At 40.9% G+C, this 19,358-nt stretch overlaps 1 gene segment (V, D, J or C); it reads right to left on the bottom strand.

Annotated features, from left to right (window-relative positions):
• Positions 1-9,588: 9,588 nt before the first annotated feature.
• On the bottom strand, positions 9,589-19,328 carry LOC129052484 (immunoglobulin heavy variable 1-24-like). The segment is given in 3 exon segments: positions 9,589-10,031; positions 10,117-10,316; positions 18,899-19,328. Coding segments are annotated over 2 exon segments (363 nt in total).
• Positions 19,329-19,358: the final 30 nt, after the last annotated feature.

Below are 19,358 nucleotides of genomic sequence, written 5' to 3'. Positions count from 1 at the left end.
ATTAGCAAAATCATATTTGCCTGATTGGATAGTGATCAGTTTTTCACCTTAAAAAAATTATGAACATAGATCTCATGTTAAAGATTCTTCTCTCTGGATAATGGTAAATTTTATGGTACACTTGGTTAGGGTAGACTTTGTAGTTATTTACTCCAACACTAATATATGTGGTGCTGTGAATTTACTTAAGACAAGCAAAATGGGTGGGCCTGATTCCATCAGAGCAGAACTGGAGAAAATGAAATTCCATGGTGTTTCAGCAGCTTCGCCTCTCTCTGGGACCTCCAGCCTGCACTTATTGATGGATGATCTTCTGGACACCGGATATTCCTAGACATCTCCAAAAACTGTCATCCTCCACATCTCACGGAAAAGTGGCATGTCCATCTGTAGCTTGTCAACCCTGAATAACAGACAGAGAGAGACTCTAAAATATAAAAATATGTATTCTAGGATGTGTATTGCAATTGAAATGTGTATGGGTGCATTCAGGTTGGTATAGGAAGATAAAGAATAAAGGAAAAATGAGGAGGGTAACGTCAGCTGTTTAAGACAATTGTCCTGGGCTAGAAGGATCAATAACAGAGGGGACAGGCAGTTCCTGGGCAGATACACTGGGAGAAGTAATTCTTTTAATGTTGTGGTAGCCTTTGTGCAAGGTTATGGTTGTGCAGAGTCTCTTTATGATAATTCTTGCTATCAGGAATATGTGTGTTAGAACCCTCCTTCATGGCCTTACCCAGTTTCATTCATTAGGGTTTTAACACAAGGGGCTCCATCTTGATTCTGATAAATTTCACCAGCTCTTTCTAACACTACTTCTGAACAGATGACTCTGACTGTGCACGGAACAGGGTTAATTCCACATCTACATGCCATTTTGATCAAATAAGTTTATCCTTTTCACTATTAATTGCCCATTGCATTCCCAGAGGAGCCTACACACAACACAGTGGAGCATCCTGAGAAAATGGGGAGAGAAGGAAGTCCCATCAGCCTCTCCCACGTGGCTGCAGGAGCCACAGCCTGAGCCCCACCTGAGCTCCAGGAAAATGCCTTGAGCCCTGGAATGTAGACTACGGAGACCATCTGTTTCTTTTTCAGGAAGCAGGAAAAGCAAATAAAAAAGGGAGAACACTCTAAAGACAGAACACGGACTGGGAGCCAAAGGAGCACCAGGTCAGTGCTGATGCTGATTGGCTTTAGTGTCAGGAGAAGGGTCAGATGTGAAACCTGTGAGGTTCTACATGACATGGCCCTGGCCCAGCCTCTCTGTTGGCTGCGATCAGAATTCCTAAAAACTGTTCTAGTCAGGGAATCTCCCTGAGGTTTCTGTTCCAGGACTGATTGCAGAAAACTTACCAGGCACCTCTGAGTTTCCTCAGGACTCTGATGCTGGTGACCATGGTTGAGAACTTTTCATCTCTGTGTCAATCTGCATTTGGTGCATGTGAGAATAGGTCCTCGTATTAAAATGATCTTTAAAAAAATACGTAGAGATGACATTAGTACGCACAGAATTCTGAGCTTAGAGAGGTTCACTAGAGAAACTGTCAGAAGAAGATGAAGTCCCACATCCTGCCAGGAAATAGACTCCATCTGCACCTGCCTCTGGGGATGACTCCAGTCAGTGGCTCCTGAGCGCCCCCTGCAGCTAGCTGATTTCCCCTGAACATTTCTGCAGGGAGGCTCACACAGACTTCCCCTCACTGTGTCTCTGGCACAGTACTACACAGCTGTGTCCTCGGCTCTCAGGCTGTTCATTTGCAGATACAGTGTGTTCTCAGCGTTGTCTCTGGAGATGGTGAATCGGCCCTTCACAGAGTCTGGGTACCATGTGCTACTACCACTACCACTACTAATACGTGAGACCCACTCCAGCTCCTTCCCTGGAGCCTGGCGGACCCAGCTCATGTAGTAGTCACTGAAGGTGTAGTAGTCACTGAAGGTGAAGCCTGTCCAGAGGCTGCACAGGAGAGTCTCATGGATCCCCCAGGCTGTACCAAGCCTCCTCCAGACTCCACCAGCTGCACTTCACACTGGACACCTGCAAACACAAAGAAACCCTGGTCAGAAACTGCCACACATATCCACTGTTTATCTCACTCTTATCCATTCACACTCAATTTTTCTATTTCTTCATGAATTACCTTTTAAAATAGCAACAAGAAAAACCCAGCTCAGCCATGGCTCCATGGTGAGTCCTCTATGTTCAGCCCTGATCACCAAATGAAAACACCTGAAAATCCCAGGGCTGGGGCTCCTCTCCCAGAGATGCAGGGTCAGGGCTGGGCTGGTTTTCATCAGCAGAGGGAGGGCTCTATTTGCATGTCTCCTACTATATAGGAAGTTCTGGGGTGAGAGGTCTGAGGAGAGAATGCGGCTCAGAGCATGTGAGAGTGTCCTGGGGGAGATTTGTGACATTGATAGCATTTGGAAATTCTGGTTTCTTATTGTCAGTTTGTTTTGTGATAAACTTTAACCTTAAAACCTAAAAATCTTATAATTTTGTAATTTTTATTTTAAAACAGTTTTATTGAGGTACAATAGATCTACATAAACTGCATATTTTTAAAGTTAGCATCAATCATCTTTTATTTTTACATATGCAGAGAAACCATGGTATGTAGTATCAATATTATTTCCATGTTAAAGATGAAAAATTATCAGCAAAAGCACAGGTGGGTTTTATAATGTCCCCAGAGCTCACATTTGGTCAGAGTGAGCCTGATTATCTGAACCTGTGCTTCTCACCACTGGACCTGACTTCTCCCTGAACTAAGACCAGCACACAGGGGTCGCAGCTAGTGAGGTTTGCAGAACTTTTTCTCTGTAATGGGAACATGGTGTGATGTGTGTGCACTGTTGTGATTACCTAACAAATATAAAGAAAAGCAAGTTTCCTACAGTTTTATTTTCTTGAGTGTCATACATTTCTCATGTTGGTATCTATCTTTCCATCAATCTTTAACAAATCATCTATCCACTTATTTACAATGCCCTTATTGAGGCATTATTGCTGTGTAATAAATATTGCATAATTAAAGTGTGCAGTTGAATAAGCACTGAAGCCGAGCATGGTGGTGCACACCTGTAGTCCCAGCTACATAGGGCAGAGGGAGAGGGATTGCTGGAGACCCAGGGTCTGAGGCTGCAGAGAGCTATGATATCACCACTGAGCTCCAGCCTGGATAACAAACCAAGAACCTGTCTCCAAAGGAAGAAAAAGAATGTAATTTCTCATGTGATCACCTGTGCATCCAAAATAACAATCGAGATAACGATGATTACAGTTAAAAGCCTCCCCGTGTTCCTCTCATTCCTGCCTCCCTATTATTTCCCTCTTACCATACTGAGTCAACCTCTCATCTTTGTTAATTCAGATCTATTTTTCAAGATTTTGTTAAAGTGGAATCTTATATTTTCAATTTCATTTGTGTGGCTTCTTGCTCAGCATAATTACTTGTGAGTCAGTAATTTGGTTGTGTATAAAGAATGTGTTGATTCTAATGAGGAACAGTATTCCAGTTAAAGAATGCACCCACAGTATTTATTTAGAAAGCTCCTTAATATTTGTGTTATTTGCAGTTTCTGAGTATTACAAATAAAGCTTCTACTCAGCCTGGAGATGTAGGCATGCCATAAAAATATATTATTTTTACTAAAACAACTAACTTTAGTAAGCTGCAAATTAGCACATTTTCTTTAGTACACCAGATTATTGATGTTATAGTAAAATCAAGAGACCTTACATCTTGTGAAAGTCAGTGACTTGAAGGAACAAACAGGAAGAGAATACGACCTTATCTGGGGGAGAGGCCAGCAAATGTCATATAAGCTAATGTAAAATTAAATTAGACATATTTATTGGATTGTTTAAAATTGAGTATAATAGAGAAGTTATTGTTTAAATTCTCAGCGGACATCCAACTGAGAGATTCCTATTGCTATTGAAAACTTTTCTCCCAGGATTGAGGACACATCACAAAAATCTCCACCCTCTTCCTCCAGAGATGGTTCTGTGTGGGGAAGCGGAACAGCAGCTGTGGCTGAAATGCATCCAGACCCACCTCCCTCACCACCACTACATTACCAAAGAATTAACATGCAGGGGCAAAGCCACTAACATCTCTGTGTTACTGGCACTGGAGGAATTCATAGAAACTGGGGTAGAAGAAAGAAAAGCTCCAAAGCTCTGTCCATTCTCTTAGGAATAACAGCCTCATCTCCCACCTCCTCTCTCTTCCTTCAGGAATAACAGTCTCATCCTACTGGGAAGGGCAGAAAAGAGGAAGCTGAAGACATCAGTGGGAAGACATAGTGGCTGCTGGAAGAAGATGGGGGAAAGAACAAGGAGACCCTCTACCCAGGAATGGGAGGAAGACGCATGGATCAGCATCACACCTGCAGGAGGGGCAGGGATACTTGGAAGGACATGTCCTGAGTCAGGACTGTGATGTCTGCCTGCAGTTTGGCTCCCTCAGAAGGACAGAGAGTGTCTGTTCAGTGCAATCCTTCCCACCACATTGACAATCATCAGGTCCACGTCGCTCTGGCCTGACCTGGGGGAGATGAAAGACAGAGTCTGTCTGGATAGGACAAGACTAAGGCCCAAAGCCAAGCAGGAAACAAAATTAAGGTGTCTTTGGAGTAATCTGAGTGTCTGGTGGCTGCAGAGGAAACACACTTTGACTCTGGCAGCCACTGCAACAATGACTTTCAAATGTAGCCCTGACTAGTTTCACACAATTTTCTACAATAAAGGCCAAGAAAATATAGGGTGTGATCATCTACAATAAAATGCAAAAATCATAAAGCAAGTAATTAGCTGATATAATGAATCTCATAGAAGTATCTGCAGAAGATAAATTTTGAAATAACTTGCATAAATACTTTGAAACATTTACACTTGATCCCATTGTTAGTCTACGTATAACTTCAAAAGAATTTGCCAACATGTGTTATAACTAATACTAATATTACTAATACTATATTAATATCATGCTTTTAACAAAAGCCACAGAGTAGGTTCTGTTAGAACTATTGATAAAAAAGCAACCTTGCAAAATATTTAGAGAGATTTATTCTGAGGCAAATGTGAGGACCATGAACTGTGAACAGCCCCAGAAGATCTTGAGAACATGTGCCCAAAGTGGCTTGATGGCAGCTTATATTTAATGTACTAGAGAGACAGTCACCAACAAATACATGCGAGATATATGTTGATTTGGTCCATAAAGACAAAACAGCTAGAAGTGAGGCAGTGTGGGGCGGGGATTACAACTTATAGTGAGTTCAAATATTTTCTGATTGACAATTGATTGAAAGATTTAAGCTTTTTTCTAAAGACCTGAAACCGGTAGAAAAATGTTTCTAGGTTAAGATAACGGGTTTTGGAGAACAAGATTCTTACTATGTAGATGAAGTCTCTTATGTGACCACTTTTAGAGGCAATAGATGGGAAATGTTTTCTCCTAAGACCTTTAAAAGAAGCTAGACTCTCAGCTCATCTCCTCGGTATAAGAAAAAGACCTGGAAAGGGAAGGAGATTCTCTACAGAATGTAAATTTCTCTCACAATAGATAACTGTGCCGGGCTATTTTAAAATATGTCAAAGGAATATAGTTTAGGGTAAAAGCCTTTGATTCCTTTCAATGCCTGCTCTATGTCATGTGATGATATTCTTGAGTAAGGTTAGAATTTGATATCTTACTGCTACAAATAATCTGTTTTCTGAGCCTTAAGCTCTGTTTTAATAAAAATGCTGGTTAGTTGTGCTTGAATTCCAAAGTGAGGAGGGTATAATGTGGCATTTCTGATCCTCTATTTCTAACACGGCCTGAGGTAGGTTTTCAAGTGTCTCTGGAACTCCTTGGTGAAGAGGAAGTGTCCATCTGGTCAGGTAGAAGATTAGAATTCTACTTTTAGTTTCTAGGACAGATATGATGCTTTTCTTAGTCGGGGTATCAGAAAATATTTACTGAGGTAATCACATTGAAGTTGAGACTTGAAAGATGGTCCCAGATTCCTCCCTGCAAACCTCTTCTCATGACACGAGAAGAAGAAAACTTACCAGACACAAATATTAACATTTCTTCTATGTCCAAAATTGCCAACCATTAGGAAAATACTTAAACTTGGGAGACTTATCTTTAGAAACAAGCAGCCTAGTTGATTTCTAAAGTCCTTTACAAACCCACAGATTCTGATTAGTTTACAGATTATGCAGAACATCCCATCTATTTACAGATTATGCAGAACATCCCATCTAATGGGAATCTGCAATTATCTGGATTCCACGACATTGATGTTTTTTAATGTTTGATTTATATAGATACACAACATTTCAAAATATTTAGGTGGTACAAGTGATATTTTCATAAAAGCATTTTATGTGCAGTGATCAAATCTGGATAAGTAGGATATCCTTCATCTCTGTCACTGATTATTTATTAGTGTTACGAACATTCCAAATCTTATCTTGTAGCTATTCTGAAATGTACAATAAATTATTAACTGTAGTCTTCTATGTGCCATTGCAGCATTCCCACCAGCAAGGAGTTAAAGTTCCTGTTTTTCAACTTCCTCATCACCATCTGATATTGTCTACCTTGTAATTTTTACCCATTCTCATAGTTTAGTAGAACTTTTTTAATATTAAACATAAGTACACCTAATGAAAATCAAGTTGATCACTTTTTATGTTTGTTTTTTGGATATGGTTTCTATTCAGGTCTCTGCCCATTTTAAAATAAATTTTGTGATTTTGTTATTCAATTGTAAGTTAATTTGTATATTTGTGATAAAATCCCTTTCCCAGATATTGGATTTGCAAGGAAATTCTCCAAATCTATGGCTTATCTTTTCACTCTCATGTAAGCGCTTATTTTCAAAGGCATAGGTTAGTTTATTCATATATGAAAAGAGGATAATTGTAATTCTAAATTCTAAGAATTATTAGAATAATAATGTTGGTTAAATTAATCCCAGTATCTGGGGCTTCACAACTTTTGGTATAACACTAGTGAGAAAAATCGTAGAGTATTCTGTGAAGACCAGAAATCAGGAGGTGATAAAGGGACAATTATATTTGAATAATCTGGAGATAGGAAGTGTATTTGGTATTCTTCTCCTTCTATTTCTCTGTGAAGACAAAATGGATAGATGACATCTCCATGTGAAATGGGACACAAAGTTTTTAAGATGATTCTGAAGGAAAGTTGCTAATACAATCTCTCAGATGATGTTCCAACACAGGCTGTGGAGGGGATGGTGGACACCGGTGGTTGCTGTCAGCCACAGGGTTGGTTGGTGTGGCCACTATTTTGTCCATGAGAGATATTAGACTGTAATGTACTACATGCAGGCACGTTTCTTAATCTCAGATGAGGGGAGAACATGAGAACACAGAAAACGGGAAAATTGAAGATCTCACTACATCAATCACATTCCACTGAGGAGAACTTGTCACTGACAGACCCGGGGATACGCAGGGAATGGAGAGGAGTTTGGGGGATATTATCCGTGAAAGAACCGATCCAACTTCGTTGAGTTCCCCATGGAAGGAGGGTTTATATATTTGTTCACAGAGAATGGTGGCTTATGTCAGGGTTCCCACAGATTCCAGAAATAGTTTCTAATAACAAATATCATACTTTATTTAGAATTGATTTATTTTTTATAATTTATTTTCCCCCTCTAGGCAGCACCACAGAAGAATGTTCTCAGAATCCTTCCTGATCCTCTACGAGTTCCTGGTGCAGCTCCTGGAGGAAAAGCCTGCATGGGGGATGGAGCTCTCCTCATGTGCAGCCCTGAGGCTGTCCCGTCACCTCACCCACCACTGCCCTTCAGTCACTTCCTGAACACTTATGAGTTAACCTTCCTGAAACATGTGGCATTTGGCAGTGTCTTTCCCAGTTAAGAAAATACTTCCATTCTGTTTATCCCTGCAGGCCCCTGTCCCTTTCTGAAGCATGGGTTGCAGTTGAGTGTGTGGTAGTGGATAATCAGTGGGAGGAGGTTTGTGTGCATCTTGTCATCTTCTAGAGTGCACCCCTCATGGGGTTTGACACTGACAAGCACACAGATGGGCTTTCTCAGCTGGAAGATGACAGGCATTTTTGTAACTTTTTACCCCAGGAAGGCTCTCCCACTGCAAGACCAATCAGGCTCAGGCCTCTGGCTAAAGTGCAGCCAGCAAAGGGTACAGTGCTCAACCCTGAGAGCTCCTTCCAGGTGCCAAACCACTTTGTAAAGGAAGCTTTTTTCCTGCATGGATCCCATGGATGTGTCTGCATTTTCTGCACAAAGGGCTTTATCCAGAAACAGCCCCCAAGAGCTTATACTGTTTTGAATCCAACTGCAGGGCATTATTCACAAAGGCCCTCATGACCACAGTCTCCACTTCTCATTAAAGGACATTAATTAGGGGATTCCCTAGAAGCTGCTGGCTTTCCGAGGAACAGACCTGCCTCTACACCAGTGTCCCCAACCTTTTTGGCACCAGGGAACAGTTTGGTGGAAGAGAATTTTTCCATGGATGATGGCAGCAGGTGGTTTTGGGATGAACCTGTTCCACCTGCAGTCATCAGGCATTAGATTCTCATAGGGATCGCTCAACCTAGGTCCCTTACATGCACAGTTCACAATAGAATTTGATGAGTGCAGCAAATCAGCATGGCACATGTATACCTATGTAACCAACCTGTACGTTATGCACATGTACCCTAGAATTAAAGTATATACATAAAAAAATGAATTCAGCTCATAGGAGAATCTAATGCACAGCTGATCCAACAGGAGACGGAGCTCAGGCAGCCATGCTGGCTCACCCCCACTCATCTTCAGCTGTGTGGCCCAGTTCCTAACACACTGCACACCTTAACGGATCCACAGCTTGGGGACTGGGGACCCCTGCTGTAAACATTGGGAAACCTTACCCTTGGGGAAGGGGCATATAAAACCAGGAGAAAGAGGAGCTCCATGTAAATGTACATTTTATGGATCCTTGAGGAAAGAGTGCAAAGAGGAATGGCCCCACCCACTTTCCCTCTACCTGGCATCATTCCCAGTAACCCACTTGAAGAATCCACTTGAAACTGGGGTGCTTCAAGATAGTTGAGGCTTGTTATACTAGGGACCACCAGAAAAGGAAACAACTAATGTGTCTGTGGAGATTCATCTGCTGTAACCGATTTATGACACTGGTGCAGGGTGTTGATAGCAGAGAAGGCTGAGCGTGGGGGAGCAGGAGTGCATGGGAACTCTGTTTCTTCTACTCAAACTTGCTGTGATCCTAAAACTCCTTTAAAATAAATTCAATGTAAAAGGAAGGGCAAAGGTATTTTGGAAGAAATTTCAGCCACTTCTTGGAAATTATATTTAGTCTTACCATGAGATCAAGCATTCCTGTTTCTAATGATTTATACATCCAATTTTAAAATTTATGTCCCCACAAAGCCTCCATGGGAATGTTTGCATCAGCTTGATTGATTGTTGCCTTTCCCACTGTGTGAGTGTTACTTATAGGGTGACAGTTGAAAATACTATTTCCTACATAATGACAGTGTACACATCTTTCCATTGCTGTTTTACTCAATTACTTAACCCATTTTCTAAATACTTTTAAACCTCATAAATCCCGTCATCTCCTCAGCCCCAGCACAGCTGCTTCCTTCCTCAGGGTTTCTGACTTTCTCAGGATGTGGGTTTTCACACTGTGTCTGTTGCACAGTAATACACGGCTGTGTCCTCAGATCTCAGGCTGCTAATCTCCATGTAGGCTGTGTCTGTAGACGTGTCCTCAGTCATGGTGACTCTGCCCTGGAATTTCTGTGCGTATATTGTTTCACCATCTACAGGATAAAAACCTCCCATCCACTCAAGCCCTTTTCTAGGAGCCTGTCGCACCCAGTGCATGGATAATCTGGTGAGGGTGTATCCAGAAACCTTGCAGGAGACCTTCACTGAGGCCCCAGGTTTCTTCACCTCAGCCCCGGACTGTACCAGCTGGACCTTGGCGTGGGCGCCTGTGGAGAGGACAGAGGAGTGGATGAGACCCCACTTAACTGAACCCAGTCCCCTCATCAGCCCTGGGACTGAGGATTCTCTTGCCTGTAGCTGCTGTCACCAAGAGGAGGAGCCTCCAGGTCCAGTCCATGGTGAGGTGCTATGCTCTGGGGGCTTCTGTAGGGGAGGGATGTGGTTGTTGTGTGATGCTTTCTGGGAAAGGACAAATCTGTATTTACCTCGGTAGACACGACTGCATTTGCATATTCATGACGCAGGTTTTTCATAACTCAGGCCGCGCCACCCTGAGGAAGAAGATAGGTGACACGTGGACCACGCCACAGTGGGGTGCTGAGCTCCCTGCCCTGAACTTTGTTTAATGATATTTGTCCTCTGACATGCCCAGAAGTCCATGAAGACAGAACTCCTCTCACAGAAACCCAGAATCTCCCAGGACATGGTCCTCAACGTGATTCCCTGTTCATATGGCTCACCGTCTACCTGAACTTTTCCTGAGCCTTGCCCTCTGCACATCTAACTTCTGGGATGAGTGTGTCTCCGGACAGTAACACCCATTGAATTAGTAAAACCACCCCTCAATTCCTAACTACAAATACATTTGAAACACCTAGACATTTCTCCTTTTAAATCCGGTTTGCATTAAATTATTGGGTTAGGTATAGGCTGCGTATACAATAAAATACTTAAAGGCACATCAGTACTTGCTAAATTCTTATTTAAATGTTAGGTCATTATTGCTTTGAGATAAGGAACATTCAATTCCTGAGAGAAAACCCTGCCCCAGCCTCCTGTGCACCTGCTCCAGAGCTGTATCCTGTGCTGGGTGCTCCCTGAGCGCCCACTGTCGCTCAGCTCCTGCTCTGCAGGGAAGCTCCTGTCTGGGAACTTTTTCCTCCTATCAGAGAAATTTTTCCTCCCAGAATCTCAAGCCCAGTAGGAAGGGGCTGTGCCCTGGCTCAGAATGCTCTTTCAGTGACAGAAATTGCTTCTCCCACCACCTCTTACAATAGAAAATAGGCCTTAGAAAACCCAACATAATCTACAGGGAGACCTCAGCACTGCAAGCAAGGAATCACAAAAGCCATCAGGGAGCCCCTTCCCTGGATCCACTGATACGGTCCAGACACATAGCGAGTCCAGGAACTGATGGGGACTTTGAGGGAGGCTAATTTTTTTTTTAGGATTCTGTGGTTGAATATTATATCGATTATAACTTTACGCACAGACCCTATGTCTCAAAGCTCACCAACACACACACTCACAGTGGCATATTTGCATAGTAACTGGCCTGGAATTTGCGCTCCTTCCTAGTGTCTTGCCAGTGAAAAGTGCTTCCAACACTGATCCTAGTCCTGGTTATGTTTGTTGTTGTTTTGTTTTTTCCAAATAGAGCTAAAGCAAGCTCGGTACTAATGGAGATTTGGAAAGTGCCTTCATGTTCTCTTTGCCAGTTCTCCCCTGCGCACCCTGCAGATGCCCCATGAGAGGTAAATCTAATGTCATTGAGGGAGGGGATGTGACCTTTATCCTGAAGCTGTTGGTCTAAGAGGTTTTAAGTCACTTCACTGTCCTTGACTTGCTCTCTCCCACCACCTTTGGTTTCCCTAAATTCTAGTCCTTAGATGGAGTCTGTGCCTTTCCACACTTTTCTCTTTAATCCCGATTAATCATATTGGTGGTGAGGTGACGTGGTGGGGAGGGAAGCAGTATATGTTCTGGAAATTTAATTCCAATGATTTCTTGCCGTTCTTTCTCTAGGCTGCACCATTTACAAGGAGTCTCCAGTGGTACAGCTGATTTTCCTCCGTCCTCCACTCCCCCTCCAGGCTGCAGCATCCACAGATTATTTTCTTGAATCTGACCCCAGATGTTTTATTAATTATACCCCTTTTCGTGACTCAGGAAGGCTAAGATGAAGCTGTCTGGGATGGAAAAGAATCCCTTCCCCTCACATAGAATAAAGATCTTGAAAAGTATTTTTTCCCTGTAGGGTCTGTCTGGAGGAAGTTCTGGGCATATTTATCAGAGTATAGTTCTCCTGATGACGGAGTCATGAGGGAATCTGTTTGGATTCTCATCTTGAGAACCCAGAAGTTTCTGGAGGGAAATTCCATCAGAGGGGGGTGTGTGGCCCCCAGGACTTCTTACCCTACCTTATCCACACTTGTCTTCCAGGCATTTATGGAATTGCCATATAACTCTTCCCAACAGCTTGTGCTTTCAACGGAAGAATCACCCAGTTTATAAATTTAGAAAGGAGACTTTATTTCTCAGAAAGGGTTGAAGCTGCAGGAAGGCCATCTTAACAGGCTGGGAAGGAAAGCCTCCCACAGAGACTGTGAGCAGGCACTTCAAGAGGGGGAACGAGAAGAAATGAATTTGTGCAAATGGATTGGCCAAGTGTACACACTCAGCAGGCTATAAAAGGAGCTATGGATATTCACATGGAGTGGAGGCTCTCATGTCTAATAAGCAAACACACATGATACATGCATTTCAGGTTTGCTTTGGGGTGAGGAATTAAGAATGAAATGAATTGCAGTTGGGTCCCGCATATCAAAAGGGCTTTGTGCAGGGGCAGAAAGACACACAGTGCACAGCCTCCAGAAATTAGCCAGGACGAGTCCATGGTCAGTGGTCTCTTCACAGGAGAAAGTTACTGAGATCAGTCTCTTGGCCAATCAAAGCTCTCTTTATGGCTGTGGATCATTCTTGCCAACATTTGTTATCTTTTGTCTTGCTGATAATAGCCATTTTAAGTGGTGTGAGGTGACATGTCATTGTGCTTTTGATTCGAATTCCTCTGACAATTAGTAATCTTGAGAATATTTTTATGCTCTGCTTTTCATGTTTGTGTCTTCTGAAAAAAATATGTTCAAGTTTTTGCTCTTTTCATGAGGTCATTTGATATTTGCTATTGAGTTGTATGGATTATTTATACATTTCAATAGAACTTCTTGTCAGATATATAACTGCACATAGTTTTTTCCTGGGCTTGCTTTTGGGATTAACTTCAAATAAATCATTTCTGAATCAATGACATGAATTATTTTTCCATGTTCTCTATGAGTTTCTGGTTTCGTATTATGTTTATTTTTTGTTGATTTTTGCATATGGTGTTAGAGAAGGTCTAATTTTATTTATTTTGCATATGGATGTCCAGTTTTTACATCATTTGTTGAGGAGACTGTCCATCCTTCACTGTGTGTTCTTGGGATACAAAATCAGGAAGACATTTAATTTAAAAAGAAAACATCAGATGAATATTCCTGATGAACACAGACCTAAAGGTTCTCAACAAGATACTAACAAATAGAATCCAGAAGCACTTTAAAATGTGATACATCATGATCAAGTAGGCTTTACCCCTGGAAGGCAAGGTTCATTCAACATCCACAATTCAGTAACTGTGATTCACCATATAAGCAGAATAAAAGCCAAAAAAAATATGATTATCTCAATAGATGCTGAGAAAGCTTTTGATAGGATTCAACACTCACTCATAATAAAAACTCTCAAAAGACTAGGCATCAAAAAATACCTCAAAATAATAACAGCCATCTATGACAAAACTACAGTCAACATTATACTGAGTGAGCAAAAGCTCAAACCCCTTGAGAACCGAAATAAGACAAGGATCCCCTCTCTCACCACTCCTACTGAGCATACCACTGGAAATCCTAGTCAGAGCAACCAGGCAATAGAAAAAATAAAACGGAGCTGATATGGTTTGTATTTGCATCCCCACCCAAATTTCATGTCAAATTGTTATTCCCAGTGTTGGAGATGGGGACTGGTGAGAGATGATTAGATCATGGGGATGCTTCGCCCTCTTTTGTGCTGTTCCCTTGATAAAGCCCTCAGGATATCTGGTTTCAAAGTATGTGTCAACTCCCTCCTCTCTCTTCCTGCTCCAGCCAGGTAAGACATGATGCTTCCCTTTCTGTCATGATTGTTGGGTTCCTGAGGCCTCCCCAGCCATACTTCCTGTACAGCCTGCAGAACCATGAGACAATTAAAAATCTTTATAAATTACTCAGTCTTGGGTGTTTCTTTATAGTGTGTGAATAGACTAATACAACATCCAAATGGGAAAAGAAGTGGATGTGTCTGTCCAAACTGATGATATAATTCTATACCTAGAAAATTCTAAAGACGCTGCCAAAATAATTCTAAAATAGATAAACAACTTTGGTAAAGTCTCAGGATACAAACTTAATGTTCAAAAATCACTAACATTTCTATACCCAACTATATCCAAGCTGAGAGTGAAATCAAGAACACAATCCTAACCCACTTACAATAGTCACACACACACAAATGAAATGCCTGGAAATACAGGTAACAAACAAGGTGAAAGATCTCTACAAGGAGAATACAAAACACAGCAGAAATAAATCATACACAACACAAATAAATGGGAAAACATTTCATGTTCATGGATTAGAAGAACGAATATTGTAAAAATTATCATACTGTCTAAAGCAATTTACAGATTCAATACTATTTACATAAAACCATCAGCATCATTCGTCACAGAATTAGAAAAAATAATCTATTCTAAAATTTATATGGAACCAAAAAAGACCCTGAATAGCCAAAGCAATGCTAAGCAAAAAGAACAACGCCAGGCATCATGATACCCAACTTTAAGCTACACCATAATGACATGGTAACAAAAACTGCTTGGTACTGGTACAGAGCAGATATGCAGAAGAAATGGAACAAAATAGAAAACAGAAATAAAGCTGCACACCTAAACCATCTGATACTTGATAAGGCTGACAAAAACAAACAATGTGGAAAAAAACACTGTGTTCAGTAAATGGTGCTGAGATAACTGGGTTCTGGCAGATATGCAGAATACAAGAGTGAAGGAGGCTGGGCAGTTTCTACCTAGATTTCAGAAGATGTGCAGAGAACCCTATGTGCCCAGGAGAAAGCCTGCTACAGGGATGGACCTACCACAAACAACCTCTACTAAGGCAGTGCCCAAGATAGGGAAAGATGGGGTTGGAGCCCCGTTCAGAGTCCCCACTAGGGCACTTCATAGTGGAGCTATGGAAATGCAGCCACAACCCTCGAGATCCCAGAATGGCAGATCCAAAAGCAGCTTGAACTCCCAACTTGGAAATACTTCTGGCACTTGACTCTGGCCTGTGATATTAGCCCCATGGGATGTGCCCAGCCATCAGGATGAGATGCCTGAGGATTTTGGGACCCACTTTGTCCTGGTATACCCTGACTAAGAACATAAAGTCAAGATAGATTATTTTGTAGCTTTAAGATTTAATATCTGTCCTACTAGGCTTTAGGTGTGTGGGGAGCCTTTGGCCAATTTATTCCTTTTGTATTGACAATATTTACCCAATGCCTGTAGCAATATTGCACCTTGGAAGTACATAACTCTTTAAAACATTTTGCCAGCATGCAGCTGGAGGGAAATTGCCTTAAGACCCCGACAAGGCTTTGTAATTTTCAGTTGGAGGTTGATCAAATTAACACTTTTGGCAACTATTTAAAAAACAGATGATTTTGCAATCTTAGAACTATTTGAGACCAGGGGACACCAGAGTGAAATGATATACTTTAGATGATTGTCCCTTCCAAATCTCATGGTGAAATATGATCCAAAATATTTGAGGTGGGTCCTACCAGGAGTTTTTGGATCATGGGGAAAGATCCTTCAGGTACGGCTTGGTATCAACCCCATGGTAATTAGTGAATTATTTCTTTATTAGCTAATTTGAAATCTGATTGTTAAAAACAGTCTAGCGACCCTCCTTCCCTCTCCTGTGCCCCCTCTCACCATAGGACACCGTCTGCTTCCCCTTTGCCTTCCACCGTGACTGTAAGCTTCCTGAGGCCCTCACAAGAAGCAGATGCTGGTGCCATGCTTCTCACACAGCCTGCAAAATTGGAAGTCAAATAAGCCTCTTTTCTTTGTAAATCCCTTGGCCTTGGGCATTAATTTATAGTAATGCAAAGTAGACTAATACACTATCCAAAGCAAGATACGTATTCAATGCAATTTTTATCAAGTAACCAATATAATTGATTACATGTTTTAAAAAAATCCTTAAATATATATGGAATCAAAAAACAGCCTGAATAGCAACAGCAATCCTAAGGAAAAAGACCAAAGCTGAAAGCACCACATTCCCTCGTTTCAAATTATACTACACAGATATAGTAAGAAAGACAGCATGGTACTGCTACTAAAAATAATAATAATAATAATGTAACAGAATAGACAGCCAAGAAACAAAGACATGTATCTACAACCATGTGTTCTTTGACAAAACTGACAAAAATATACAATGGAGAAACAACCCTCTACTCAGTAAGTGGTGCTGAAAAAATTGGACAGCCACACGTAGAAGAATAAAACTAGATTTCTAGTTTTTCACCATAGACAAAAATTAATTGAATATAGATTCAATATTTAAAGGTACAAACTGAAGAAAATGTAGGAGAAATTTTTTGGGACACTGGCCTAGGCAAATAAAATATGACTAAGATTTCAAAAGCATGGTGTGGTAGGTTAGGTTATTCATTATATTGAAAAATAAAGCTATCATATGCTCTGGTGATCCCACTTCTTGTTATATATTCAAAAGAAATAAAATTATTATGTCAAACATATGTTCACTACAAGATTATTTATAATAGTGTAGATTTGTAAAATAATTTAATGACCATAGATTCATGAATGTATAAAGATAATGTGTATACATAAAACTGAATTTTATTAGGGTTTGAAAAGAAGGAAATTCTGACATTTGCAACAACACGTATGGGGCTAAAGGACATGATGCTAAGTGGAATAAGCCAGATGCAGACAGACTTAATGATCTCATTTACGTGTGGGATCTAAAATATTCAAGCTCTTGAAAGCAGAGAGTAGGATAGTGGGTCACAGGCCTGTGAGGAGAGGGAAATAGGGCGATGTTGGTCAAAGGGTACAGAGTTTCAGTTGTGCAGGGTGAATGAGTTCTGCAGATCTAATGTACAGCAATGTTTTTGTATTTAATACTGTACTGTAAAAGTGATTTTTGCTAAACGGGTAGATCTTAGGTGTTCTCATGAGACACACACACATACACACACACGTAGTACATTTCAAAAGAATAAAATGGGAGCTCCATGAGAAAATGGATATACAAATTACCTTGGCCATGATGAGCATTTCACAATCTGTATCTGATGTGGTTTAGATCTGTGTCCTGGCCCAAATCTTATGTTGTATTATAATCCTCAATTGTGAAGGTGGGACCTGGTGGGAGATGACTGGGACATGGGGTGGGTCCTTCATGAATGGTTTAGAACAAACTCCTGGTGCTGTTCTCATGACAGTGTGTGAGTTCTCATAAGATCTAGTTGCCTAACAGTGTGTAGACCTTCCCCGCTTCCTGTGGCTCCTGCTCTGGCCATGTGATGTGCCTGCTCCCCTTTGTCTTCTGCCATGATCCTAACTTCCCTGAGTCTCCCCAGAAGGAGAAGCCACTACACTTCCTGTACAGCCTGCAGAACTGTGAGCCAATTAAACATACTTTTTTCTCAAATCCCTCAGTCTCAGGCATTTTTTATAGCAGTGTGAGATGGACTAATACAACATCAAAACATCAAGTGGGGCACCTTAAACCTATACATTATTAAAATATTTCAATTATACCTCAATAAAACTGAAAAAAATTAAACTTATAATAAAGAAATGCATACTTCATATTTTCTCAATAAAAAGAAGACAACATAGGAAAACTTACACTAAAACATTTGTAACAGCTTTGTTTATGACATTCATAAACTGGAAACAAATTTAAAGTTGATTTACAGGAAAATAAATCAAAATATTGTCACTTACTTATTTAACAGACTGACTCAGATATAAAACCTCTCTCCCTCATCTCTCTCTCTCTCTCTCTCTCTCTCCATATATATGTGAAAACTTTGAGGTTTCATATCAGAGTCAGCCCATTACTTGAATAAATGATAATATCTTGATCTAATTTAATACATTAAATAGCATGAAATAACCTCAAATATAGCAATGTAGCCCCTTACCAAATTAAGGTCTACAATGTTTGATTGCATTTATATAAAGTTCAAAACAGAAAAAAAATGGATCTATAGTGTCAGAAATCAAAACATTTCCCCATGCAGGAGTTGACTGCAAGCACAGAAAAAGATGCAGGTTGAGAGGGGAAGGACTTGCTCTTCAGGCTACCTTAGGTGTTGGGAACAAGGGCATTCACATTTGACAGAAACTCTCTGGTGATACATTTCAGGTCTATGCATTTTTTCTTATGTGTAATTTTTTTCTTATATAAATAAAACATGTAGAATAGTATAAATTACCAATATTTTTTGTAATATTACAACTGAGAACAATTCTTAAAGAAAAAAGGATATTTGCACGCACATGAACTAAATGGAATGTATTTTCAATGTTGGTCCAACTATTACACCTCTAGCAATACCATGATTTTGAATGGGGCTTGGAAAAAATGTTTTTGTATTTTATTTATTTATTTATTTATTGTATTTTTTCGAAACGGAGTCTTGCTCTGTCGCCAGGCTGGAGTGAAGTGGCGCCATCTCGGCTCACCACAACCTCCGCCTCCCAGGTTCAAGCGATTCTCCTGCCTCAGCCTCCCTCTTTTTTTTAATTGAACAAATATTTAATAAGCACCTACTTTGTGCCAGGCGTTGTGCTAGGCACCCTCACTGTGTGCTGTTCTCACACCACAATCATCTGCTCAGAAATTAAAACCAAGAAATGGAACACTGTCGCAACCATACAAACTGGGGGGCAGGGGGCAGGATCAGGGATACAGGTGATTCCCAAGCCAGAAAATGTACTCACCAGAAACCTGTTTTCCATCTCTGGGTAAGTCTCCACTAGACAGTTATTTTAAAGCTTCCCAATGTTGTCGGAGGGGAATGTTGTTCTCTCTGTGCGCCCCAAAGCTGGCGCCTGGAGGACCTTCAAATACTCTGAATGCTATTGGATAAAAGGAGCCCGATGGTCTGGTGTAAAGAATATCAATATTTGAATGAGAAAATGCTTTTTTTCAGTTCATATGGTTCCAACAACCCTTATGAAAGATACAAACATCCCTGCCCTGACTATGTAAATGTTGAAGGTAGACCTAGTTCTGGATTCCTGAGTCAGAATCTTCCAGTTGTCCACACCCTCACAAGGCCAGAGAAGCGAGAGGAGATTTCTATTCTGGAAAGGAGTGAGTGGATGGCACAACTGGTTTGAAAACACGACACACTGCGCCTGCATTTACAGAAGCAACGCACACAGGGAACGTTCTAGC

Source organism: Pongo abelii, chromosome 23 (genome assembly GCF_028885655.2).
Source record: "Pongo abelii isolate AG06213 chromosome 23, NHGRI_mPonAbe1-v2.0_pri, whole genome shotgun sequence".
NCBI lineage: Eukaryota > Metazoa > Chordata > Mammalia > Primates > Hominidae > Pongo > Pongo abelii.
Note: the sequence above shows the minus strand (reverse complement) of the source record. Positions and strands in the feature narration are given on the sequence as shown.